General features: G+C 44.5%; 1 protein-coding gene and 2 non-coding genes across 7 annotated transcripts; all 3 read right to left on the bottom strand.

Moving 5' to 3' along the window:
- Positions 1 to 68: 68 nt before the first annotated feature.
- Positions 69 to 25,122, bottom strand: LOC146820774 (small ribosomal subunit protein eS12). 5 transcript variants are annotated; one of them, XR_014963050.1, is made up of 7 exons: positions 24,085 to 25,122; positions 23,888 to 23,940; positions 20,774 to 20,890; positions 19,804 to 19,906; positions 16,317 to 16,418; positions 8,093 to 8,421; positions 69 to 164 (listed from the first exon to the last, which is right to left on the bottom strand). XR_014963050.1 is itself a non-coding variant. In XM_085611561.1 (6 exons), the coding sequence occupies exons 2-6, from the start codon at positions 23,899 to 23,901 to the stop codon at positions 105 to 107; spliced, it is 396 nt and encodes a 131-aa protein (XP_085467687.1). In that variant the 5' UTR covers positions 23,902 to 23,940; positions 24,085 to 25,121; the 3' UTR covers positions 69 to 104. The 5 variants fall into 5 exon arrangements, 4 of the variants coding, with proteins under 4 accessions (XP_085467687.1, XP_085467689.1, XP_085467691.1 ...); XM_085611561.1 differs by lacking the exon at positions 8,093 to 8,421 and having other exon boundaries at positions 24,085 to 25,121; XM_085611563.1 differs by lacking the exon at positions 8,093 to 8,421 and having other exon boundaries at positions 25,045 to 25,108.
- Positions 20,547 to 20,619, bottom strand: LOC146820776 (small nucleolar RNA SNORD101). The gene has a single exon (XR_014965110.1). It is a non-coding gene; the product is annotated as a small nucleolar RNA SNORD101 (small nucleolar RNA).
- On the bottom strand, positions 20,960 to 21,036 carry LOC146820775 (small nucleolar RNA SNORD101). Its single transcript, XR_014965109.1, has one exon. It is a non-coding gene; the product is annotated as a small nucleolar RNA SNORD101 (small nucleolar RNA).
- Positions 25,123 to 27,988: the final 2,866 nt, after the last annotated feature.

The raw sequence follows: 27,988 nt of genomic DNA, 5'->3' as shown, positions 1-27,988 counted from the left end.
GAAGGTCAGTTTAAAATGTTACCCAAGAAGTACAGAACAGATTAAGCAAATTAAATGAAGTACCACTCTTAAAATCAATTTGTTTTGCTTTATTTCAAGACTGTTTACTTCTTTTTAAAGTATTCTTCGATGACATCTTTGGCCTGAGATTCTTTGCCGTAGTCCTACAAATAAAAAAAACCAAAATTGAGTCACAAAAACATTACGATCAATTTAATCTTGCACATGGCACATTTGAAAAAAATTACTCACTACCTGGACAAAACCTTGTAAAGCGGTAGTCTCTAATCTTGTGGAAAGAAGCAAGTTTTCAAACTTTTCAAAAAATGGAAAAATGAAGATAAGGTGATACTGGGAGAACTTAAACCTTGTTTATAGATCAGCATATCATTGTTTCCCAAACTAACTTTTGGAAAAAAAATTCAACTGGTGTATTGCATATATACATTTTTTTATTACTTCGCTCACAAATTAGCCCGACACAAACGTCCACCTACACAACTCATTTAGTCCACATTTATACAAAGCCAACTTGCCTATACACACCAGAATCAATGCACATTCCTAGTATACTATTACACAGCGCAAGTAAGAAAATCCAAATGAGAACTTTACAAAATGGTTATAATTCTCAATGGGACATTGACAAAACTGCATTCCAATAAGTGGCGTGGTCCTTCCTCACTGGTGCGTGTTCCTCTAGGCAGGTTACTTGCAGCTTTATCCCGATTATGCTATATAGCTTAGTAACCTGCACATGCGACTACCTCAAACTTCTCCTGTGGTCCATCCAAACTAGTATGGGCAATTGCTTACTCTAAATAAAGAGAAATGGCCCCAAAGCAAACCAGAGAGCCTCTACTTAACAGCTATTTGCTTTGCTACTCAGTGGGACAGCCGGTCCCTTAAATAGTCTACTCACTAGTTCTCAAAAAAAACATTCACCTTTTGGGATTTTCATTAAGTGCCAAAAATTAGAGCTTCAGTCTTAGAGATAATGTAATTTAATATAGTGCTAGGAAAAATGAAGTAGCTGCATAAGGTTGAGTAGGGGCACAGCGCGAAAACACGATACGCATTTATAGTGGACAACATAAGATGCACTTTCTACCTTTCTACGTGCAATAGCCTACCAGAGTATCAAACACTAGTTAACACCTAAAATACAAAGGAACATGCTGCATGGATAGCTTTCAGCAATATCACCGTACAGACATGGATATCAGAAAACTAGCTTAACGTGTCACTTCGACTTGCGCACAGGCGAACAAAATTAAAACAGCAAAGTCATTCAGTAGATGCAAGCACACACCAAACACTTTAATTATTGGTACTGCTAATGCTAACAATATTGTAGAGTAGCCTAATCAAAACACGCACCAACAACTAGACTGCAGTTAGTTTAAATCCCCAAGTGCCTGGAAATGGCGCAGAACCACCCTAAAACCGATAAGTCAGGGAAATGGTAGAAGTGTGCCTTACAAATGCAAAAGGTTTCCAGAGCAATAACGTTCACGCACCAGTCTTTCTATTTTAATTAAAAAATCCACAGTATCAGAGATTATGCACATAATCGTAAATACAAAACAAGAAATAGATGCATACAAATCCAAGCCATACATGTCAAATCAGAAAGATTTGAATCAAAGTCAAATGATCATGGATAGGGCCCCAGATTTGCATTCCCAGGGTGTGCTTCCGTGATCCTTTGAGTGAATACAAACTGAATTTTAAATTTTAATTATAAAACCTAGCACGCCACATTTCAAAAGGTGCCTCAGGTTGAAGCCATGTAGATGCTATACATAGCCTTGCTACCCCCATAGCAACAAATATAAGACGCCTGTACTTAAACATCGGTGTACCTTGAGACAAATCCTTCCCGGTGCCTAATAGCATGGTCGAAGCAGAGATATTTATATCCACACGTAACTTGAGACAAGAACCTCTATATGCTGTATATACAAAACTAATTTAGTACAAGAAAAGAATATATGGAAAACACCCTCATCGTCACAGCCACAATGAAAGCATTTCCCATCATACTGGCTCCCCCATTTCTTCATCTTTGCGGGGGGTAATATAAACGTTAAATATTGTTTTGTAGTGCTGCGTTCTTGGATTTGCAGCCATAAATGAGTTACCTGCTAAATCAATCGAATCCTCCAAGAACACATCTTGTCAGACCAAAATAGTCCCCCCACTTAAGATGGTCTCTCAAGATCAGTTGTAGCCGATTGTAATAGGTTATACAGAACCCCAATACGTCCCTGAATACCAATATCTTTGACTATCTTCAGTGGTTTTAATCTGATAACCTGTTTATTTAGAAAATCACGCATCTGAAGGAATTTGAAAAAATGACAATTAGGAAGCTCATATTTGCATGATAAATCGGAAAAGGAGGCAAGATGTCCTTCTGCATCCATAAAATGTCCTAGTTGTGAAATTAGAGTGTCAGTTTCCCAACCACACTATCTTGAAAAATTGCTGGAAGGATACCTACCGCTGACAGGGGTGTATATAATGAGTGTTAATCTGAAAACTATCCTCCAAACTTTAAATACAACCCCCAGGATCTTCAAGCGAGTTTTTATAATAACTACCATCGACCCTGAGAAACAGTTTTTTGCCTGAGACCCAAGAACCATCTGATAAATTGATGGAGCTTTAACAGGATTAGCCACTGCCTCCCCAGTTAGCAGGACTCGGATATTAGATAGAATACAGGTGTTAGACCTGACATCCTTGGCGTGGGTTTTTCCCCTATCTTTTGCCTCTGCTACCTGGATTTTTGATGCTGTGATGGATTGCGTTTTGCCGGTTTAGATGCTTTGGACACTCTGCCACTGCTAATCAGTGCCAGAGTGTAAGTGCTCCCTGTGTAAAATATCGTATTGATTGGATATACCTGATTGACATATCTGTATCACCATGAAGTCCCTAGTAAAGTGCACTGTGTGTGCCAGGGCTGGTGATGACAGATGCTACTAGTGGGTCTGCAGCGCTGATTGCGCCACCCACCTGTGTAGCCCTAAAACTGTGTCTCAGGCCTGCCGCCGCAGGCCTGCCTGCAGTCCCCGGACTGCCATGTCCTCCTGGCCAGTGTCCACACTGGCCGGGCCTAACCCTTCCCTTTATAGTACTTTTTAGAGAGTAGCTGTTCTCTTGTCTGACCCTTCTGTGTGCCTGGGCGTGCTTGTGGATTGACTGTCTGGCTTGAGAGTGACAGGGGCTGGGGATCCCCCTGGAGGTTGGCTGAGTCAGCCCTCTACTGAATGGCGACATTTGCAAGGAGAGTGGAGGGAGGAGATAGCACCTGGGATTGAATAGGGCTGTGCCTGCCTGCCACTCCGCTGGCTCCACCTCCTGCTGGGCGGCTGACGACTCTGCCCCTCACTCTGAAAAGAAAGCAGAAGCCAGGAAAACAAAGTGCTCCAGCAACACCCAGAACTGGATCAGACCGGGCTCAGGACCCACTTGCACAAAGACTTCAAAGACTTTTAGGGGTATAAGTACAAGACCCCTGACAACAGATTTTTAGATTCGACCATCAAGAGGAACCTCTGCTGAAAGACGGACCGCTGAAGAACGAAAGGAAGATTGCCGTGCTGTGTGCTCTAAAGGCTGACCTGTTCTGCTGTACAACTGAAGCTGAGGAGGAGAAGGGGTCGGGGTCGTGCTGTGTGCTGACCCTACCCACTTGACCAAACAAGACGTTGCTGTGTGCTGTGTCTTCACCTGAATCTCCAAGGGCCTGAGAAGAGCTGGCCTCCTGTTTCGCAACCCAGGGATAGAAAGGTTGCCAAGAACCCAAGACTCTGTGTCCCACCTGCGCTGCTGTGTGCCGCAGGGACCGTGGACTGTTCTACCAAGCTTCTCAACATCTGCCTGTGAGGTGGGCTGGCTGCTCTCTGTCTTGCTGGAGAGTACCGCACTGACCCGGGCCTGACACCGGTTGCCGCATCAAGATCGACGTGCTCATCGGCATGTGCCTTGCCGCGACCCGGAGGCCTGAAGCAGATCGAGAGTCGTACTTCCCTGCTCTACGAAGCCGCGCTGTGAGTGGCTGACTCCGGTGACGTCGACATAGTCACTGGGCGCTCGTCGAGGGAGTTGTGGAATCCTTGCACCGAACAGCCCGAGGAGCGCTTGTACAACGAGTGCAACGACACCGCCGGAGCAACGTAGCTGCCTAAACATCAAGAGCCTACAAACTGATTAATTCTCAGTGAGTATCAAATCACACAAGAGACTAGAGACTATCGTCTTACGATCCCGACCAACCAAGAAAGCGAATATTGTGTAAACCTGTGATGCTTGATTTCAACTGCGGAAACTAGATAAAGATATATTATTTTTGATATAACTCACCTGTGTGGTCTAAGTTTGTGGTGTACGGAAGGGGGATCATTGTGGTGTCTACGTGCAAATACCTTACACATTGCCTTGGGGATAAGTCTGTCTGCTCGAGCCAAGCTACCTAGAGGGTGAGCAGGGGTTATCAACCGTGTGTGTCCCTGTACCCCGACTAGAAGCAAGGGTTCCTATTTGGTCTAAGGTGTATACCTCTGCCAACTAGAGACCCCCAGATCTAACAGGCATAGTAATATAATGTAAAATCAGGAACAGACCAACCCCCTCTGTCACGGGGTAGAGTCCTAAACCGTGCAGCCCTGCGTGGTTTTCCTGGGGCCCACAGAAATCTGGAACAGAGAATGAATTTGTTGTAATTGTAAATAAGAGATCTCCAGGGGTACGGATCTAAAAAAAAAAAATTATAACACTTTCCGCAAAATATTCATTTTAAGCACATTTGCTCTCCCCACCAGCGAAAGATGCAGGCATTCCCACCTATCAAGCGCTTGTTTAATGCTTGCCATCAAGGTCCCCCAATTGATCAACCAGATCTTTTAAACACGTCTGCATCTTAATACCAAGATATGTAACCTCCTTAACAACAGATATTGAACGGCTCAAGTTCCAAAACCCGCATCGTCAATTTCTCCATCCTGTTCAGTATAATGTTTTTGATAAAAGCTATTAAATCTCTAGGATCTCATGGGGGTCGTGTGTCAGTCTACCTGACAGATCCTTCATACCATCTACTCTTTGTGATGCCTCTTTGGTACGTAGCCCTTGAGCTAAACAGCGCCCTGAGACCTCACCAAATTCATAGCGCACTCTCTCAAAAAGCTGATATTTTATAGCATCTCCTTAAACCAAATCAGATTAATATTGGCCTTACATCTGGCCACTTCCATGAGCCCCTCAGTAAGATCAGTTGCGAACAGAATCCCATGTGCCAATTTTCCCTCTGCTAGCTTCAGCTCCAGAATCCTACGTTTGGCTTGTTTCTGTTTGTGAAGTCCAAAGCTCAACACTTCCTCTAAAACCGGCTTTAAAAGTATCCCAAACATTCCCACAGTTTGTAGAATAACGGTTTACCATAAAGAAGTCTCTGATCAATTTATTCATATATTCAATAAAACCGTTATCCAAGAGGAGTGCTCTGTCAAACGTAAATACCCTTGGTGTCACGTTACCCCCCCCAATGCTGGAATATCCAAAACTGGAGAATGATCTGAAGTAATTCAGGGAAAGACTTGGATTTGAGCTTTAGTTAATAGTAACAGGGATATGAAAAAGTAGTCAAGCCGCACTCATTTATCATTTGGGTAAGAATAAAAGGTATAGGGAGGATCATATATGTTAAGTGCACCCCATGCATCCACTAACCCATGATCCAAGATCAAACGAGAGAGCATTAAACACCTTAGGCTTCTGACCTTTATACTGTTGAGTGCCTGCTAATAACTCACCGGGCACTAAATTAATATTAAAGTCCCCACATAGCACAAGAGGAGTGGGCCAAGATGCAAGTTCAACATTTAGGTGTTCAAGAACGAGGGATTCATCCAGATTAGACCCATATATTGTACAGACGGTAAATTTAAAACCCCCGTTGCACATTCAACAATTGCCCACCTCCCATAACTATCTACCTCTACACAACCTGAGACTTGTATACCAGTTTTGGCCAAAACAGCCACCCCCCCGGTTTCGTAGTGGTCTGTTGTGATGTGGTTAAGAGTGAATACCCCAAATCTAATACTTTGCGATTTCCCCAACGGTATGTGTGACTCCTGAATGCATATAAGATCTGGTTGTATCACCCTAAGTTCAGCAGCGACTCTTTGCTGTTTATTAAAGTTATTAAGTCCACCAACATTAAACGAGCACATTCGAAGCCCTACTTTAGCCATATGAATGGTATAGATTCCATCCCTTAGTTAATTCTGTGAGCAAAATTTTAGTATTCATAATTTTCACCAAATCATAGATACTGTGGATTGATTCTCCCCCCCCCCCTTTACACCCCTCCTCCTTAAACCCCCCACCCTGTCTCCCCCCTCCCCATCCCAACAAAAAGGCAAAGGGACTCGTAGTCCCAGTAATGACAAGCTCCCCCCCTACCCAGGGCCCACATCCCACACTCAGAAAACACCCTAAAAAACACGTAAATCCAACCTTTTATCAACCGCTCAGCATGTCAAGAAAAAGGATAACCAAGACTTAATTCCTTATCTACGCATGCTTTGCTGATAAACTAAATACATTAATACATTATAATCATGATACTAGCCACCCCTCAATATTAGCAAGCAAATCATTGTTCATCATTGTACATAAGTTCTATTTTAGATGGTATGCAGATATTCCTTAGCTTGAACTTCCGAGGTAAAGAATTTAACCTGTTCCTTAAACAGCACCTGTAACTTCGCTGGGTTAAGCAAAAAGGCTTGTGCCCCACTGGCCTGAAATAATGAAATAGGTTGGCGAAGCTGCCGTTTCTCAACTGTATAATGACAGTAGTCAGGCCGAACAAAGAATTCCACACCCTTTTCTATTCTCTTTCTATTGGTGCGGGCAAGCTCATACAAAGCCTCACAAGCAAGAAAATTGAGAGATTAGAATTGCACAAGGTTTTGTAGATTAGAACGGATAAGAACGGATAAAAAAAAAAAAAAGGATATTGGTGCGACCTTTGCACCTCCCTCTGCCAATCCCAATGTTTTAGTTCCGGAAAAGCCTCAGAAAATAACGCGGAAACAAACTTGAGGGGATCTTAACCCTCCATCCTCTCTGGAATCTGCAAAACTCTAAGATTACTGCAACGAGCGCGGTTCTCTAAATCAACTTATTTCCATTGAATGTTCTTTCGTAGAACGCAAGGTCTCGGTTAAAGTCTTCTGCACTGCCAGTTCGTCCTCTAGGGTGGAAATCCTAACAAAACCTTCATTAAGCCTCGTTGTAAATTCCGTACAAGTCTCTGCTATCTGCCGTACTGTATTCTATAATTTGCGGCAAGAGGTCTGTACCTTCTGACTTTCTACCCTCGTTTCCTCCATATGTGCCATCATAGTATTATAAATCAGGGTGAGCGAAATCTCTCCTGAAAAATCTATGAGTTTACCTTTACCTACTTCTGTAGTAGTACAAAGGCCATTTTTATTCATAACATAAAAGAATTATCCCAGCGAGATGCGTCGTCAATATTAGTACTATCCACTAATGCAGAGCCCTGTTTGCTCTCAATTTTTTCGCACTGTGCCAGGGCTATCATCCGACATGTTCCACTCTATATCATCTGGATGTGTACTACTAAAAATTGCTGCCACCTGCTCCTTGCGGTTCATCGCAAATCTCAGAGCCCAGCTCAATATCCTCACTATAATTGGAATGTTCTGAAAGTGAGAAAAAGTTATCAGCAGAATCAACTTCCTTCACAAGTGGGTCTGTACCCTGAGAGTCTACCTCTGACTCAGTATGTAAGGGTATTACAGAAATAGTACTAGTTTGACAATTTTGCCACGCCATCATACACTCCCGTCACCTGTAAATATTAGTGGTAAAGGGTTTGTGTCCGTGCCACCCGTATTTCAGAGTCAGTATTCCCCCCCCCCCCCCTTTCTTTGGCACCAGTAAAAAGCTGAGGAATAGTAAGTCTACCACTGGCATCCTAATGTTTATCTATGCCAATTTTTTCCTGAACGCTATCCCCCTTGCTGCTTTTGCACCCTTGACTTGCCTGCTGAGGAATCCTGGGGAGGACGCCTCCAACCCCCCTACTCCACTGCCATTGGAGTCAGCCAGGGGGCGAGCTCTCCCTTTAGCAGCCTTCGGCGGCATTTCTGGACCAACACACTGCAATCCTAATCGGCCTCCGTAGAATGCTTCCGCCACGAAGAAGCCCCGCTGAGCACTCCAGCAGACTCTGCAGTCGTCACAGCCCCCGCTGAGCCCCAGCCACGACGAAGTTCAGCATTCCAAGGGAGGCGCTCACCCGTACAGCCCAGTTAGATCTCCCGCGGATTCAGCAGGTACTGTTTCTCCCCGCTCACTTCTACGGGTGATAAGCTATGGGCAGAAAAAACACCTTCGTTTAGTCCATCATGCACCCGAGGAGCCAGTGTGCATTCGTGCACAAACTGCATTCAACTGTATTTCTGTCCGAGAGGTCTATGCAGAGGTCCTTCGCTCTTTCCAGAAAAAAATGCTGATAAACGCCATGCTGAGTGCCAGAGTAAAGATAGCCGTTAGATTCAGCACTCCATTCTGTGTTGAGACGAGTTAGCCCAGGAGTGGTCAGCTCACACATCCGAGCTCTCGGACGCCATCTTGCCTCCAATGGCCAATAATTAGAGTAGCCTAATCAAAACACGCACCAACAACTAGACTGCAGTTTAAATCCCAGAAGTGCCTGGAAATGGCGCAGAACCACCCTAAAACCAATAAATCAGGGAAATGGTAGAAGTGTTCCTTTACAAATGCAAAAGGCTTCCAGAGCAATAACGTTCATGCACCAGTCTCAATTCTAGCAAAACGTACACTACATCCTCATAACGTTAACGGCCTACCATTCAACTAACAACTTATTGCCTGCTAGACAGGATACTGCTTGTCTAGAGACTTAGCACTTCCTGTCATAGATAGGAGGGGGCTTTGCTGCAGGATTTTTGTGCACTGATGTTTTGGGCACTTTTACAGTCTGATATTTTATATACAGCATCTAGAGCAAAATTAAATTAACGTGAGTACTCCAGAATAAACAGGTTCTTTTTAGTCAAAAAACGTGTTTTCCTGCAGTATCAGTTTCACGGAGAAGAGCATCTGCCCGACTGCTAAAAAAAAAAAAAAAAAAAAAAAAAGAAGTGAAACTCGCGTTCACGAATAAAATGCGCAATGCTTAAGCTCACGTGTATCAAAGTAACAGTATTTCAAACATTCAGAGTTGCATGCGTTCACTTCAAATGTGGCAACAGCCTTCAACATTATGCCAGAAGTTCAGCTTTTGGCATGCAAACTTTTGGCTTCATTCTAGTCGGCATAGTCTCACAATAATGTCGGGTGACGTCACTATCCCAGAATGCTACTCCAGAAGGTAACAAAGTGGTGTGTTCATAAATTTCTTAAATGGGCTCTAAGCCACAAGCTATGAAAAATAAATTTTACTTGTGGGACGGTCCTTTTGGGAGTATTTAAGGAGACATTCAACAAGTCGGATTGCTGCTGTGACAAGTTACTGATTGTGACTGTTGTGCCAGCATGTTACTCTGATTCAGGTTAGTCTAGTTTTTAAACAATAAACATTTTCCATATATCGGACTACACCAGCATATCCTGCGAGGCAAAGATATTCAACTTGTACAGGTCACTTGCCTTACTATGCAACTTTACTAGGGTAACACTACATGGTACACAGGTGTATTAAAACTACAGAAATTGAGAGTAAGGCTTGACCAGCTCGAATTGGTCTGAATTGTGGTGCGCAAACTAAGTTATATGCTCTGCCCTAGAAGAGATTGTGCTCAGCAGATCTTAACTATGCTCAGTGGTGGCCCAGGTTATTAAATTTCAGCACAACTTGGAAACTCAAGAGGTTCAAAGGGTTATATGATATAACCCCCTTGGCCCTAAAAAAAGTAAACAAAATAAAGCTTAGGAAAGTGAAATCATGCCACTTAGTAAAAATTATACCTTCACAACTTGAAATAATTGGTGTTCTCCTTCAGAATTATTTAGCCAGACGCAAATAACGGAAATCCATGACTAAAATGGGCGCGTTATTTAGGTACCAATCTTATTTCGTACTCACCCATTCAAACCATGTAGCCATTCTCAGGGACCTTTAAAGTCACGTCACTACTTTAAGGCTCGTATGATGGCTTTTTTTTTTTCTTGCCAGCTGCTTAAATCCTCTGCATAACATTCTGTCAGCAGACTATTTGCTGGCTAGTCATACTATTCCCCCCCAACATCATATAAAATGGAAATCAAATAGAATGCACTTCCTACAACTTTCTGCAAGAACGAAGACGACATCAAGGCCAACCATGCTAGTTTTCAGTCTACAACGTACGCAGTGCTGTAGCCAGTACCAGTAGGAGCCTACACAAGAAGCCGAATTAACAACTCTTCAAAACAAATGGGTGCCGCCTCCGGGATTAGTGGAGACATACTTTAAAACTGCTGGAATAGTCGTCACATTTGGATGCCGCAAACCACAGGATACAGCACGCGGGATCGAGCCAGCCACTCATTTAGTGGACTGCCTTACAGTGAGATGGCACTCATCGTATGTGCACTGCTGCCTTCAGGGCCACTTGGTAATACATTTGCCATATTTAATATATTTGCAAAAAAATATGAGTAATCGCTGCCCATACACGAACATCGATTCACCAAAACGTCAGGGGTAGCTATAGTGACATCACATTCCTTTTGACTCCTTGGTGACATTACAAGTGTCATCACATAACTTTGGCCCTCATTGCATGACAGGAAGTGATGTCACATTACCTTTTAAGCCGATGACAACACAAGTGGCAAAGTGAAAGAAAAACCCATAAGAGTAAAACTTAAAGTTCAATAAAATATTTTTAAGTTGCTAGAGCAGGTAGCTGAAAATCTATTTTACATTTAAAAAATTGCCACCTAAAAAAAGTGCATTATGAATTAATATCTATTGAAGCAATGTAGAGACTTAATTACATACTAGCCACCTTTTACTAAAAATACTAAATTCATTTATAAATTCAAACAAGGGCATCAAAATATTTTATAATTAAATAAAATGTATATTTCAACAATACATATTTACATTGCTTTTTTAAACTATTAAAAAAAAACTAACTTTTCCTATGGGATTTCATGTTTAAATCCCTAGCTTCATTAGTTTTTATACGAGTGTTTGCAGTACCAATGGTTGGCAAATCTGTGGTGATGGGACTTTATTAAAAGAAAAAAGAAAGGAGAGAAACATTTACAAACAATTCCAGCAATATTGTAGAGGCTTTGTTCTGCTTTTTTGGAAAGCTAGAAGACTACCTGCTGAGAATGCAGATTACAACCAGTTCAGACAGTAGATAACTTCCAACAGATGCAAATACTTGGTAAGAAAGACATGGTCTAAAAACATTAACTCGTCCAATTCTAAATACGTTAAAACTTTCAAAGAATTCAAGAAAATGCGGGTTGGTTCATGCAGATGCATGTAGCTTTCAGTGCCGTCCACTAGAGTTTGCAGATGACTCATTTTTAGGTCTCGCCTGACCCAGCACATGCGCTGGCCTGGAGAGACCTTTAGTAGGTGGGTTTTTAAAGTGCTACCCACATTTTTGTGCTGGCTACAAGAGTCAGTGCACGATGGCGTGCACACGCACAGCTGCTCACCGCATCCCCCCCCTCCCGTCCCGCCCAGCCATCTGCCTTTCCTGCACCAGCCTTGAGCACCATGCCCCTCCCCCTGTTGCTTTAGCGTGCCATCGCGAGGACTTTCGCCTGGCCTCTCCCCTCTGCAGCGGTGTGCATATTGGCTTCTTGTGATTGCACATACAAGATCACTGTTTGCCGTCAAAATCTGGGTGCGTTTCACACTTTTCTGGACAGCATCTTCTGAAATCCTCAGCAAAGCACGTCGAGAGAAATTGCATGAGCCGTTAGGAGATGTTGGATTGCTTTCACGGTGTGTTGTCGTGTTTTAGCTTATTTGTAATGCAACACTATTGCATGTGGACTTCTCATCAAAAGTAAAAACAGATGTGTAGTGGACTAGAGAGCAAGCCCAGTGCCAGTTTAGGTGCCTGTGTGCGCGCTCGCTGTTTTTCTGCCTCTCTCCCCCCCCACCCTCCTCTCAATCTTACTGGATTTCTTTCTTGCTCTCCCTCCGTTTCTCTCGTCCTATCCTTTTTCTGTGTCCCTCATTCTGAGTCTCTCTCCTTTCTTAACCCTCTTTGTCCCCACGGTTCCCCTGTCTCACTATCACCCTCTCCGTGTTTCTCTCTACCCATCTGTCTTCGGTACTTCTGTTTTTCTCTGGGCCCCTTTATTTCCCTGAGCAGGTGTCCCTCCCCGATACCAAATCTGAAACAAGCATTGGTATAGCCAATGTCTCTCGCTTTTGGAACCTTATAAATGTTTAGCCATGCAACAGTTGCATAACTAAATACTTATAAGGTCCCAAAGGCGAGACCTATTGGCAATGCCAATGCTTGTTAGTCCAAGTTTACAGGGAGTCGAAGTTGCTTCCTATTGTCACTGCCAGTAAACCTACTGGGGCAGCTCTCGCCAGCACCTATTTAGAACCTGAACAGTCGGTTATGCTAGGGAAAAAGCACGCGGTTCTACCGAGCGAGCCAAAAACCTTGCAGTTTATTTTATATCCAACTGTGCTTGTGCGATTGCTCCAAAAAGCACTATATCTTCACAAGCAAAAGCCAACAACTCTTCAGTATCCGATAACATCGATTGGAAAAACAATTCTGAAAGAGAAAAGATAGATTACAACCAACAAAACTGGTCCTAATTTTAGACTCTTATAATTGTGGGAAGCCTTTAAAAGTAACAAACTATTGTTCCCACTTGAGAGCAGTGGTATTACCTGTGCATATTGTGGCAGAGGGCACATACACAAAAGAGTGACAGGGTAATACGAACAGTCCAGTTCATTAACTATTAAACAGGCAGGAAGTATTTCCAAATTGCAGCCGAAAGTACTTGAATTAAAATGGTTTCCAGTCCGAAGACGAGGTGACCCTTAAAAACTTGACATTAAAGTAGTGACTCTGCTCACAGAAGCCGAAGGTAGCATGTTGACTGAGCAGAGAGCCACGTGGTGCTAGTTCCTGGATCTTCTACTGCCACCTATGACACCAAGGATGCTGCCATGGTAGTTATCTGCTAGATTACAGCTACAGAACGTGTGCATGATTTCTTCAGTCGCATTCGATTTCTGTTCTTTGCACTGCCCAGTCCCTTCTGAGCCAGGGCTCGCAGCTACGCCCTCTACCAACCCATCATTTAGGTCGATGCACATACATCAAGAATGCACCTGCCAGCAATTCCGCTACACTGAGTAAGAACTGCACAGTTAACCACAGCAATGGAGACACGAGACTTAGGTGTTCAGCAACATTAATCGAAGGCTAACCAGAACGTCTGACAATCTGCTTGATTAGTCACTCAACAAACCTGATCAGCGCACTTCTAGCTGTCCGAGCGGACACTGGACAAGCTTCAGACAAGATAGAAGGCCCACTAGCACATCACATATGAAGCTTACCTAGATCCATTCAGAAAAAACACAGGACACCGCCACAGAACGCAGCCGGTTATTGCTTGTGGATGCACACTTCAGTCATGGTGGAACAGAACACCCAGCTTTAAATGGACCGCCTCTTTCCTACACGCTCCAAATGCGCAATTTGAAAACGAGGCTTAAGCACGACATACAACGAAAGATTTTTAGGACTACAATATTCCACGCAGAACATGCAGTGAGCATGAAGCTCAACAAACTAACCTCTTCCCAGTTGCAGTTCGCAATAGGTCAATATTAGGAAGTGCAATGGATGCCAGGGTGAACTAAATGAACTGTCGGACAAAGCAAACTACTCAAAAGGGATGCCTTGCTTTCGCAGCAAGACACTCTTAAGTAAGCAAAAAAGTAATAAGTCAGCACAAGCTAAATTCCCAACTCTAGGCTTAAGAAAGGGCGCCCAGAGCAAAAAAAAATATCGCTACTTCATGGATGGCCCAGCTTGTTCTACCTCATTTCTAAATTAGAAAATTCAGCTATGACCGACAACGTAGCTCCTTAGTTTCAATAAAGTCAAAAAATGACAATTAAACTCAATACACTTTCTGTACCACACACACACACATATATATATATATATATGAAGCTTACCCATCACCCAAGATATAACAGGTCACATTAGACCTGCACAGAAGTCACGGAGGGGCAGAGCTTGAAATCGAGTGGCTACACATCGCTACTAAAGTTGCCCAGTATTTTCGTACAAAGACTGGACTGAGTAGAATAAATAAAGAAAAACAAGGAGAGGAGTAGAGAGGTACCACTCAGCGAGTGGTGGAGGTGGATACTTCCTCCCAGTCAGTTATACATAAACAAAGGGATCCACCCACGAGTACAAGAGATCACTCGATTACTCAATGTATCTCACAGTCGTGGAGAATACACATTAGTTGTTTAAATACCCCTCACACACCAAAAGGGCCCTTGGTGTCATGCTTCATCATAGGGGTCTTCCTGCCCCTCTACGGGACAGGGCGTGCTACCTTACATAGTCCTATTAACCTAGAGGGAATAAAAGGCGTATTAATTAAGTAGGAAGTAATTCAATCCATTGTGTGAGTACAGTGATCTGTAAAAAAAGGTGAGGGGGACTAGTTCAATGTATATCCATGCCAGAATACAAATCCCCACAAAAGTATGGACATACTTGCTAACAGGAGATAAGTAACGAGCTCATGAGGTTACTTATCTCCTGTTAGCAAGTATGTCCATACTTTTGTGGGGATTTGTATTCTGGCATGGATATACATTGAACTAGTCCCCCTTTTGAATAGAGTGTGTGCTTTTTGTTGTGTGTGTGTTATGTTTAATGTTGTATGTCCATTTGTCACACAGTGCCTTCATCACAGATCACGTGATAACGTTACGGATAGCGTTAAGAGACCAGTACTCTTCACCTTTTTTTTTACAGATCACTGTACTCACACAATGGATTGAATTACTTCCTACTTAATTAATACGCCTTTTATTCCCTCTAGGTTAATAGGACTATGTAAGACCTATTAAGGCATTGATATCGTGGAGGCTATTTACTTCCTTTTACATATAATTTTTTCTCACAATCTTTGTTATTAACACAACACAGTTAGTGGCAGGAAGGGATCCTTAAGGTCCTGACGAAGAAGCATGGGGAAGCTTCGAAACATGTCGACACCACTAGGAGATATAGCTCATTGAGGCTTACACGCTCCTTACCCCACCTTTTAATAATACCAGCTCGACCGGCAGAATAAATTTTCCTAGACTTGAGAGCCAGGTATTTTTTAATTCACTCCTTATTCACTCCTGACCCTTCCTCTCACACCCCCGCATCACACATAGCTGTCTCATGAACAACAGTGCTCCCGCGTAAACGTAGGTCGTAGCACGCCCTGTCCCGTAGAGGGGCAGGAAGACCCCTATGATGAAGCATGACACCAAGGGCCCTTTTGGTGTGTGAGGGGTATTTAAACAACTAATGTGTATTCTCCACGACCGTGGGATACATATTGAGTAATCGAGTGATCTCTTGTACTCGTGGGTGGATCCCTTTGTTTATGTATAACTGAGTAGAATAAAACATTAAAGACTGGAATAAGTAGAATTCATAATGAAAACGGCCGCTTAAAAGCAAAGGATACAACGGTAGAGACCTTTTCGATGTGACGACGGACGAGATGCCTCCAGAATGAGGAAACATTCAACTTAAAAAAGCAGAGTGGGGAACATGGATGAAGAACGTAACAGAAAATGGAATGTAGAGTCTACAGTACTGGACGAGCACAAAGTAGCCAGATCTCACTTAAGCCACTGACAAACCATTTCTTTATGGCTTATTCATTATCTGACCAACCAACTTTACTCTGAAGCAAACCATGGCAAGGCAAGTTTAAGACAGCTTCTATCAACAAGCCTGAAATCTTAACCGCAACTACCCTGTTGGCAGCACGCATAAAGCACCAAGCACGTGAGTCAAGAAAAGCTAAGCCAGGCTGATGACACATTTCCCCACTTCTCTCCCCAACTTACTCCCAAAGCCAACTTGTTCAGGGCTATGACAGTTCACCAACAGCAGAAGCAAGCATGTGTACTTCAGTCCACCCCATCACCCATAATGCCGGGCCTTACCACCCAAGAATAACCAAGTTAGATTTGTGAAACCGTAAAGGCAATTTACCTTGACAACCACACAGCTGCAGCCAACTACTTTTCGGGGTTTGCCTTCTCGGTCAATTTTGCAAAGGCCAACCCACTCACCCAGCTTTTTGTTGTCATCAACCTGCAAAGAGATACACTTATGAAAAGCCCTATACAAGCAAAAGGAATGCATCATGCATACAGCTAAAATAACTGCTATACAATCAGGAAAAAATGATAAACAAAAGGCTGCTCTGCTCATGGTACTCAGAGGGAGCCGGGTAATCATGTACAGAAATATTAAGGCAATGTTAAGAAGTCAGGCCATCAGGCACGAGCAACTGCTTTTGCAGGCTCATTGGCACAATGGATAATTTACTTATGAAGTCAGCAGATATCAGGATGACAATGGAAACTTGATGGCCAATGCTTGTTAAGCCTTACCTTTCACAAGCCCTAACAAGACTGTGCGGAACGGCCAAATAAGACATGTTGTAGTATCCTGCGAGTCCCCATTACCTGTATGTCCGGAATGCTAGAGTGAATGATGTAACAAAATGTTGGAGAGTGACATTAATCAAAGATATTGAGACAGTTGGCAGGATGGAGCTCTGACAGGATTTACCTGCTGCTGTAGTAACCTGGAGGCCTGGCGTGGAATTAAGAATAAGCCTCCTACTGGAGGCGTTCCAGGCTCCTGTATGAAAACCCTGCACACAAACGTAATCATCTCGGTAATGCGTTAAGGACGTGCATGAAAATGCAGGACTAGGGTGGCATTTGCGAGCCATCTGTGGCATGGGAGGAGGCAGCCCATGGAGGACTGGTTTGGGGCCCCCCACCCTCAAACGCACCTGCATAGGGAGTCAGCTCAAGGAGCTGGGAAAGAGAAGCCCAGTTTGGGGCGGGGTGACAGTCACCTGAGGGGAGAGCTAAACTAAACTATTGTGTCCCAGAGTACAGTCCTAAGCTCAAGGATAGTGCTATGGAAAGCGTTTTAAGGACAGTGCTCTGGACACAAGGGGAAGAGACAAGAATTTCCTTTATGCTAACATAACCTGAAGGGCCCATGGAACTTGAGGCAGTAAACACACTCAATGACCAGTGTAGCAAGTGTGCAGCACTATTTCTTAATTAGAGGGACTGGTACAGGCTACGATGCTGTTTGAGATGTATAGCGCACAAGAAATGCTTAGAAATGGCGAAGTTCCGAGTAGCTCTGTGGTAATGGTCAGCGGTCTTGTGACAATGCACAGAACGAGGTAAATGAAAGCTTTCTTTTCCAGTGTGAGCCAGTCGGTGGTGACGAGGACGTGGCATTTGGCGCATGCACGGTTAAACTGCATGTAAAACTGCTTCAGGTACAGTGTGTAGGACTACGGGACAGGGTGCAAGACTTGAGGCGCCAGCTATGGGGACTTGACATGAAAAAGGGTAAGAAATTGATGTTTTATTGGTATCGGTCTGGAGATGTTTAATAATACCCAAAGCCCCCTGATTGAAGTAGGGCCGTCGAAGGATGATGAGCGGCATTCATGGAGTTCGCATTGTGTGCACTCATGCAAAGAAACGTGCCTCAGTTCCAACTAACAGACGCTCATTAGATTGGGGAAGAGTTTGGCTGGTATTTGTGGCACCAGGAAGTTGCTTGGAGCAGCTCTGGCACCAAATGAAGCTAATCATTCATTCGTTGGTGGTTCTCGTGAATGTGACATTTGCAGATAATGCATGTTGGGTTTCTGTGCAAGTTCACTTCGATTTGGGAACTGCAGTTTATAGCAATGGCTGCGATGTACTGAATGCATAGTATTGCAAGATAAGTCAGCAAGTTTAAGTTACCCACCAGTAGGTCGCTTAGTGCACTGTGTGATAATTAACTTCTAATCCCATATGGAGTCGTTAGCAGTTAAGGGAAGATGGCGTTGTAACCATCCTAGTGATGCGTAGATACTGGAGGTTACGAGTGTCAAAGTATAGCTGATGTGGGAAAAGTTCCCCATTGTGATGGATTCAAGGGTTTTCACTTGCATGTTGGTGTAAACTGGGAAAAAGTACCGGGTTAGAAATTGTATGGTAGAGTAATAGGTTTGTGAAGTTGGGAGGAGTGTAAATGAGCTGCAAAACATTGCATAGGGGAGTACAGTGGGGAAGAATAGCACACTGTATGAGAAGTTCATGGGAAATACCAAATAGTTGCGAAAACGTAGAAAAGTAGCACCAGATCACAAGACGTTGCAAGGACTGTTCCCCATGGATTTAAAATGTGAGGGAGATGAGTACTTTGGTAAAAGCTTTGCCAGAGTGTGTGCACGACTAATCATCCTCTTTTCCGTTACAAATGGGAAGAGTGGAGTTTCATGCCACTCTAGTGTTGTAGGGAAGTACTTTACCTACGGTCAGTCTAATGTCAATAGTTGAACTGCGGTTGTCAACACCCCCCCCCCCCCCCCCCCTCTCAGTATGCATCTAGTGGAGTCTGTCGTGTTCGAAACATCACAATTTTCTGATGTAGTTTCCAGAGGGTGTGGTACTGGGAGTAGATTACGTTTTTTTCTTCAGCCTGACACTTGGTCATGTTCATTTGACCAGACTAGTGACTGGGTGTGTTGTCCTTTTGGGGTTGCTTGTGGAAGCTAGAGTGAAAGAAGTTGTCCCACCTGAGCAGTTTGGGGAGTCTAGGAACACTGCGTAGAAGTCACAACTTGTTTAGTGCTGGAAGTGTGGACAAGGGAGTTTTAAGTTAAGGAGCTGTATGGGTAAACATGGAGTGAATGAATATGTAGGGGTAAATGGGAAACCTTGTGTGCAAAAAAAAACACAAAAAAAAAAACTGGCGATTCAATAGCCTGACAGTCATCCTTGAACCAGCATACATGATTAAAGGTCCTTCGTGCATAAATGTTGTAAGGTTTCATTGAGGCATTGAACACGTGATAGTAGGGCTCTTGCCAAGAGGTCACAAAATATGACAGTCTTTGACCACTTTGCAATGCTAGTCACAACCTACTAGTCTTATCTGTTTGATATGCGGTGTGGAGAGACCCACGTTTTGACCTGTTGCAGAGACTAATGCCATTTGCGCCTGAGAGTTTAACAGGTTGTTGTTGGGTATTGTGCAAGCTAGCCAGATTGGAGACCAACTGGACGACTGTCTCTGTAGTCCATATTGAAGTGCTGTTCTTAGATTTGTTGAAGTGTGGTATCCAGTGTGCACCCATTCCATCTATTAGCTGGTGTCTGGAATGCAGAGCGTGAATGATAAAATACAATGTTGGTGTGTAGTATGGAATGGAAGCTAGGGGGTACAGACAGCTGGGTGCATGGAGGCCTGAAAGGTCATGCTTCTGTTAGTGGAACCTAATGGTTTAACATGAAATTAAGGTAGCACTCCTAACCTAGCCGTTCCAGATTAAACTATGAAGAGCCTATCCCCCAACGTAAACCTTTATCAATACAAGGAGACCCATTCAATTGTCATTTTCAACTGAGCTTGTTAATATAATCGCAAAGCTGCACTTCATACTCACTTTTATCAAATTGATCTGGTGTTCAGCACACAGTGCTTCAACCAACTTGACATACATTGGCTCGTCGCAGTTGGAAGCAAGTACACAAAGGTGAGCCTGACGTCTAGAAGGAAAACAAAACAAGTCAAACTTCACAGGTCAGCTAAAAAACTATTTTATGGCAGAAGGTCGGCAATGTTCGGAAACCCCTGCAATTTGTGCATACCGGTTATACCTCAAGCACAAACAGAATGCAAACACTCAATGGGGAACACTATTTCTCCTTTTATGTGGAAGCATTAAACAAAAAAAAACAAAAAACAAAAAAAAAAAAAAAACAACAAAAAGGGCAAGTCTTCATGGGAGGTTACAAATGGAGACAAGGCGGGACTAACAGACCGATTACTAGATCAGAAGCCAGCAATAGCAAAGAACAAAGCCTCAAGCCAATGAAAATTGTGGGGGGAGCTTCCAATTGTATACTCAAAAACAGCATGCCTTCAAAGAGCAGTGCATGCGCTGCCCAGGCTCGACCAAAAAACGAGTTCATAGGTAGACCCAATGAGTATAAAGTTCCTCGCTTGATGAGAGTTAAACACCAAGTAAACCGTAACACAAGAGCAACTTCTGTGCTCAGGCTCAAGACCGTGTGGATACGATGGGTAAACGTCCCTCGTCCCACTCGGGTGAATATTTTTAAGCAATGCTTTGCTAGCCGGCCACAGGAACACGCCGAGTAAAGTGCTTGGGTCGAGTATGCCACAGATTGTCAGAGGAACGCTCTCACTCATAATTTGAGTGAAGGGGTATCCGACAATATAAACTCATCATCCCAACCGCGGCAGTACTCAAATCAGTTCTAATGCTTGGAAAAACAAACCAGTGACTAAGTTGAAGATTTCAAAATACTAACATTATCAAACTTGTTCGTCACAAACCACAAACATATACAAATAAATCAAACACTTGACGATTTAGGGAATAAACATACTTGTCCAATGCCTTGGCAGCTTCGCGAATGCCACGGGCTAATCCATCATGGATGAGTGCGGTCTTCAGCACCTCCTGCAGAGCAGTGTTGACATCCATTACACCTCCAGCAGCAATGCTGAAACAGATATTTCAGTAAGTTCTTTTTTTTTATGCAGTTGATATGAGTGACATGTTTACTGCTACAGGTTGTCAGAAGAGTGTTCTCACTCATGATTAGGAGTGAAGGGGTATCCGACAAAGAATTAAAATCATCATTCAATCGCTGTAGCTTTGCATTTATATTAGGCACCTGAAAACGGTCACAAAAATCCCCAGCAAAAGTACAATTTTGAAGCTATAGATTATAAATGTCAGCATAACCTAACCATGCTTGATTGTGCAGGAGAACAGTCATCAGATCTTTCCTAAATCTAACTACCATTACTGGCACATTAACTAATGGATGAGCAACAAACATCCGTAAAGGTCACAATTACAATAAAGGGAACGCTTACACAAATGGAGTTTTAAAAAAGATTTATGTTTGGGTGACAAGCCCACGTGCATGCCTTGGATCGTCGAGGAAGTGTTGGAAAAAAAAAAAAAAATTAAGAGGCACCGTTTTGGACTTCCCTTCAGAGAGAGAGGAGTGGGGGGGGGGGGGGGGGGGGGGGGGGGGGGAAGAGGATAGAAAGGCTACGGGCCTCATCCAACAACTATTTCCAGTCAGATTAGGAAATGTTCACCTCTACTAAAAGCTCCTTTCAGATGCTGCTTTCACTATGCAAGTCATACTTTATAGAGGATATGACACAAGGAATGATAACACAAGGAGACGATGGACAGAGCGCTGAAACTTTTCAGACACACCCTCAGTCACAGATCGAGGTTTAATCCATCATCGTTCTTTAGCTCCCATCCCAGTTCAGACCCAGCCATATGCATATCAGTCTTAACCCTGTTCCACAGGGGTACAGTCCAGCACGAACTGCCAAGCCAGGTCATCCCTGGACTGGAAAGAAGCATCCCAGGACCAGTTTCACCCATCGGCCAGGCTAGCCTGAATCCAGTGGCAAAGTGAGCAAGGGCTCACGTCTGGGGATACCCTGCCAACATAGGGCAAACAAAGCACATACAAGGAGATAATGGAAAGAGCACTGAAACTATTCAGGCACTCACCCTCAATCACATCTGGGTTGAATCCATCATCGTTCTTAAGCTCACTTCGCCACCCCAGTTCAAGACCTGGCCTGGCAGTTCAGGCATGACTGTCGCAATGAGGCAACGGGTCAAGACTGATTTTGCATAAGGCTGGGAATGAACTGGGGTGGCAAAGTGAGCTAAAGAACGATGATGGATTCAACGCAGATCTGAGATGGGGATTGTGTCAAAAGTTTCAGGCCTCAGTCCATCATCTCCTTGCATTTGCTTTATAAATTATATATCCACAGGTGGTGTGTGGTAAAATAGAAAAAGTCACGAGAAACGATTTTTGCCACTACTTATGCATGAAAGTTATTTCTAGGGTTGAAAATGTAATTACAAGCACTACCGAGATCTAAGTAACGGCAAAAAAATCGCCCCTAAAGTCAATGTGTAACATGGAAGAGGAGCAGAACAATTGACCAGTTTGTGATGACCAGGTCAGTTGATAAGAAAACAGACGTGCATCTTATCTTGCAAAAGTTAAGAAGCAGTAAACGTACAAATATTGGGAGAGGTAGGTGTGACCAGTAAGTAACAAACATTTAGGGGCATATCAACAAGGGCTTTATCTCTGCTTTTTTGGCTTTAAAAGCCAAAAAAGTAGAGATAAAACTAGCACCCTATTAACAGGGTGCTAACATGCAAATTTGCATGTTAGCACCCTTTTACTCTACACTTCCCCTTGCATCTCTAATGAGATGCAAAGGGGGTGTTCCAGAGTAAAATAGGAGAAATGTCACTAATGTTCACCTCTGCCTGTTAGCGTGTAGATTTTTATTGAGATAAGCGTTACTAATAGCACGCTATCTCAGCGATAAAAATCCACGTTACCCGGCGATAATTATCCTCACGCTAAGAGCGCTGAGCGATAATTATCGCCGGGTGTTGCCGATATGCCCCTCAGGAAGTAATGTATCTACCTTACTTTGGTACTGGCCTCCTATACTGCCTAAAAAATAAAATAAGCCATTGGCATTCGTATATCGGCCGATCATTAACATGCAGAGGTTCCCAAAGTCCGAGAATGACTTTACCCAAAACTGATCAAAAACTAACCACACAAATCAGAGACTAATTAAAAACGGGGATATGCGGGTGCCAAGGTATCCAAGAAAATAACGAATTGCATTTGCACTTACATTTATATAGCACTTCGTTTACCAGATAAGGCCTTCCAAGCCAACACCAGCACGCAACTGTTTACATTTTGAACCATGATGAATAAGTTCATTGGAAAAAAGATTGCCATTCTGTAAGGGTGGCAACCATGGATAAAGGCCAAGCTCCAAATGAATAAACCCAGTGCCACAAAATGCAATCTAAAGGAGTGTAACATGTCTAACTCTAGGAAGCAGTATATGATACGCACGTAACACATTAGATGTTCTCACATCAAAGCCGCACTTAAACTGACAGGGATACAGATCACTGGACAGCTAAGCTGCTTCGTCAGGAACCAGCAAATATAGTTTTGTATCAAACGCTACTTTCCTAAAAGCATAAAAAACGCTATCAGCAACGAAATGTTTTTAAGTCACCATAAATAAATAGGCAAAAACAGGGCACAAAAACTTGTACGATGCACTGCTAAAAGATTATCAATTTTTCCAAACAGATATAACGTGCTGGCTTACCAACGCGATAAAAGCATTAAACAATTTGTCGCCTTTTTAAGCAACTCAGACATGTGAAACCAGATTCATGATAAAAATGCACCAGTATACAGTAACTTTTTTAAATAACGTGTTGAAGTGATCGTCAAGTGTCCTTCCGTGTGCGGTGCCTACGTGAGAAACTACTAGAATAGTTGCTTAGGAAGGCAAGCTCGTGCAAGAAGCACGCATTAAACGCATGGATACTGCGGCTAGCACTTTAGTCCTTAAGCGCACTACCTTCCATTCACTCTAACAGCACCTCCACAACTCACCCTTCCTCGGCCATCGTTGGACAGTTGTCGGACGGGTTTCACCGGTCGAATCTCTAAAATACAGACACAAATGCAGAGTGTTAGCAAAAACGGTGCAGGCAGGACAACTTCCCTGCCTATAGAGTATAGGATGGCAACCTTATACTACAGATAGTACATGATGCCAAAGGACACAGTCGCCATGGCTGTTCACTCACCATAGGCGTTAGGGAAAGAGGAGGAAGGCCTTGCTTACGTCAAACATATACACTTTAGTGTGGACATAAACGAAGGACTAACACTCGAAAGCACCCACGACCCGTTCGTAAAAAACAACGGAAAAACAGTCACTTCGAATCCAGTTTATAGAACGCTAGCATCGCACCCTTCCGCCCCCTTTCACTCTTTAACTAAAACCAGCAAAAATTACATAATGAATAATGAGAAGTTGTTTACATTACCGCGACGTTATGGCAAAAGGTAAATTAGGTAATCCTATACACTATAACACATTTATCTTAATTCAATTATGACCCATTCTGCCTTGCTGTTCATGTCAGTCCAATTATTATACACGTCTACTATTACACTACAAGATGTCTCCCTTATGTAGACGGTGCTAGCGAGAGCCCTTCTTTTGTTTCGGTGTTTTTTTTTGTTGCTTTTGCGAACTGTAAGCACGTGACCCCCTTCGCCAATAAGCGTCATCCCATTTACGTTGTTTGCGAATCTGAATCGGCCATCTCAAAGATGTGCACTCGAATTAACACCAGTTCTGCTTTTCTGGAGTGAAGAGTTGCCAGATAAACGATGGCGGCTTTCAGCGTAATGCGAAAGTGCAGACGAACAGCTGAATTTTATTTGTCTTTTGCAGTTGTTTACAGCGCGAACTCGACCCGAAAGTGTCAGGGAGCTTTACAGGAGCGCCAGTTGCGTTACAGACGGAACATACATTTTTTGAAGCAGTGGTAGATTAAGTGATTTGCCCAGAATCGCGGGGTGTTTCCGCCTATCGCCAGCCTCGAACCTGGATTCCCATCTACAAAGTCGTCCCTCTAACCCTAAAGCCACATCCTTTCTATGGAAGTATCAATTTTGGCATTAACACCAACATTTCCAATGCAGGTGGGAGATGTCGTGTCTTCGTTGTACCAAATGACGACAGACACGGTAGATACCTTTGAGCTCTTTATTCTATGACCTTCCATAAGCGTGGCCCTACTCTCACTGCCCTCACTCTGCCCCGCTCCGCCTCTTCCTGCCGGGCAGTCCTCCTCTTCCTCCTCCCACTACGCTCCACCCTCACAACCACTAGACCACCTCATATCTCTACATCTCCCCCTTTGTTAGCAAATGAAGTGAGTCACTAAAGAGTTACATTTCTTCAATTAGCCGCTTGGGCTGGCGGATTGTCTGTCGTGGTCTAAGTGTTCGTCCTTCAAGCGCTACAGTGGCGCTGGCACCGGGTTCCTGGCCCGGGTGGCTGTCGTCTTCGCTTCGCGCTTCCGACTGTCGAATTCTTGGTGGTGTCATTCGCGACTCGAGCGTCTCTTGCAGAGCTGGACTGCACTTCTGAAAGTGAGACACGTTTCGGGTGACGCGCCTGTTGTCCGACTCCGCTGTCAGCATGGTGCCTTTCTGTCGAATGACTGTCAGAGGTTCCGCTCTGAATTTGCTATCCGTCTTCTTGCATTGCTCCTGCTTGACTACCACGCAATCTCCTTCGTGGAACGAGAGGGAGCGAGCTCGTCTTCTGCCATCCGCATACGTCTTCATGCTTTCTTTGCGAGCTTTGTCAGTGGCTTCCACTTCCCGATGGACGCGGCTGGGGGAAATTGGTCGTAGTGCTCCCTCCCAGGTGGGTATCCGTGTCCTGACCGGGCGCCCCAGCATGAGTGTTGCTGGACATTTGCCTGTGGTGGCGTGCGGCGTCGTCCGGTACGCTCGGAGTACATCGTTGAGTGCCGCCTGTGGGTCTTTCTTGTCAAGAGCGGCTTGCTGGAATGTCTTTTTGAGGGTGGCCATGAACCTCTCAGCTGTGCCGTTGGCCTGCGGCCATAGTGGTGTTATCCGTCGGTGTCGAACATTCATTAGTGTCATGAAGTCACTGAATTCCCGGCCGTTGAAAGGAGGACCATTGTCCGTTTTCACCTCTGTGGGTATTCCCCAGGCTGCAAAGACTTCATCCAGGATAGTGAGTGTGGCAGCCGCGTTGGTGGATGTCACAAACCGGGCGATGGGGAATCTCGAGTATTCATCTATTATTACCAACACATACTTGCCCGGCGGCATGGGGCCATAGAAATCCATTGCTAGTTCTTGCCATACTCCTGGCGGTAGGGGCGTCATCTGAAGTGGGGCTGGCGGGTCTCCTTGCCGTACCACTTGGCATTGCAGACAGTCTTTCAGAGTATGCTCTACCATTTTGTCCAGGAAGGGGAACCAGACGCGTTCACGAAGGGCCCTTTTCGTTGTGACCACTCCTCGATGGCTTTCGTGCGCCAGGTTGACGACTCCTTGCCTCAGTTGCTGGGGGATGACAATTCGGTGATCCCTTAACAGCAGGCCGTCCGTTGTGACAGATAGTTCCTCACATACGTTCCGGAATGCTTGCCACTCCTGACGCATTGTTGGGTCACCGCTCTCATCCTCCGAGTCTTCGTGACGCCACCGGTTTGTTCGAACTCTTCGAATCACCTGTTGCAGCATTGCATCTTGCAGGGTGGCGTCCTGGATAGCTTCTAGGGGAACCGCTGGTGGCCGCGCCTGATCCACTACAAAGTGGATGTATTCGTCTGCAATGGAAGGTGTGGGACGCTGGGAGTCCTCAGGGTGACGCGACATATAGTCGGCTGGGTTGGCTGCCTTCCCCGGTTTGTGCACAATGGTGAACGTGTATTCCTGCAGACAGAGTCCCCACCGTTCAATGCGGGGTGGCATTTTGGACCGTGGATTGCCATAGATGGTGATGAGTGCTTGGTGGTCCGTCACCATGGTGAAATGTTTGCCGTAGATAAACACGTGGAAGTGTTCGCACGCCCACACCACCGCGAGGCTTTCCTTTTCAGGTTGAGAGTAGGCCTTCTCTGTGTCTGAAAGGCTCCGGCTGGCGTGGGCCACTATGTGACGTTGGTCCGTGTCTTTATCATATTGGGCCAGGATGGCACCTAGTCCGACGGGGCTTGCGTCCACGGTTATTTCGGTCTTGCGGTCTGGGCTGAAGTATGCCAGGCTCTCCACCGTGCCCACGGCCCGTTTTATGTCCTGAAATGCTCGCTCGCACTCTGACGTCCACTCAAACACTTGTCCCTGTTTGGTCAGTGTGCGAAGGGGGTGGCTGAGTGTGGCGTAGTCTTTAATGTATCTTGAGCAGTAGCTCGCCATGCCCAGGAAAGACCGTACGTCACTGACGTCATGTGGACTCCTGGTGTTGTTCAGAGTGCTCACCTTGTCAGGGTCTGGCTTCATCCCGGCTCCAGAGAAGATGTGGCCAAAGAATTTCAGTTGCGACTGGTGAAACTCACACTTCTCTCTGTTGAGCGTGAGGTTTGCTTCTAGGAGGGCATGGCAAACCCTGTCCAGAGCCGTGTCATGGTCTTGGATGTTCGCCCCGTAGACTAAAATGTCATCGCTGTAGTTCAGCGTGTTAGGGATGTGATGGATTGTTTGTCTAATAGCCTCTTGAAATATTTCTGCGGCTGATGAGATGCCAAAATTCAGCCTCTTATATCTGAACAGTCCTAGGTGCGTTGCAAACGTTGTGATATATCGGGAGCTTTCGTGGAGTTCCAACTGGTGGTAGCCTTTGTTGAGGTCCAGTTTAGAAAACACCCTCGCCCCATTTAGGGCAGCTATCATGTCACTTAAATGGGGTCCTGGATAACGCTCCCTCTCGATGGCGGTGTTGGGCATCCGCATGTCCACACAGAGTCGGACTTTCCCTGGTGTTCCTTTCTTCGGTACGACCACTACCGGAGATACCCACGGCGTGGCGCCTTCTGTCCGTTCGATGATGTCGGCCTTCAGCAGATCTTGTAGCTCGTCTTCCACTGCTTGCTGGAGGTGGAAAGGTACTTTCCGTGGATGCTGGGCAACTGGGCGGACCTGATCATTTATGTGGAG

This window comes from Triturus cristatus, chromosome 6 (assembly GCF_964204655.1).
Source record: "Triturus cristatus chromosome 6, aTriCri1.1, whole genome shotgun sequence".
Classification (NCBI taxonomy): Eukaryota; Metazoa; Chordata; class Amphibia; order Caudata; family Salamandridae; genus Triturus; species Triturus cristatus.
Note: the sequence above shows the minus strand (reverse complement) of the source record. Positions and strands in the feature narration are given on the sequence as shown.

Bases quoted from the DNA above. Each gene is read 5' to 3' on its own strand.
- LOC146820774 (XM_085611561.1), bottom strand. The intron at 19,907-20,773 runs GTATGTTTATTC...TTTTCCTTCTAG, and splicing joins GCTGCCAAGGCATTGGACAA to ACGTCAGGCTCACCTTTGTG. The intron at 165-16,316 runs GTAAATTGCCTT...TTTTATTTGTAG, and splicing joins GCAGCTGTGTGGTTGTCAAG to GACTACGGCAAAGAATCTCA.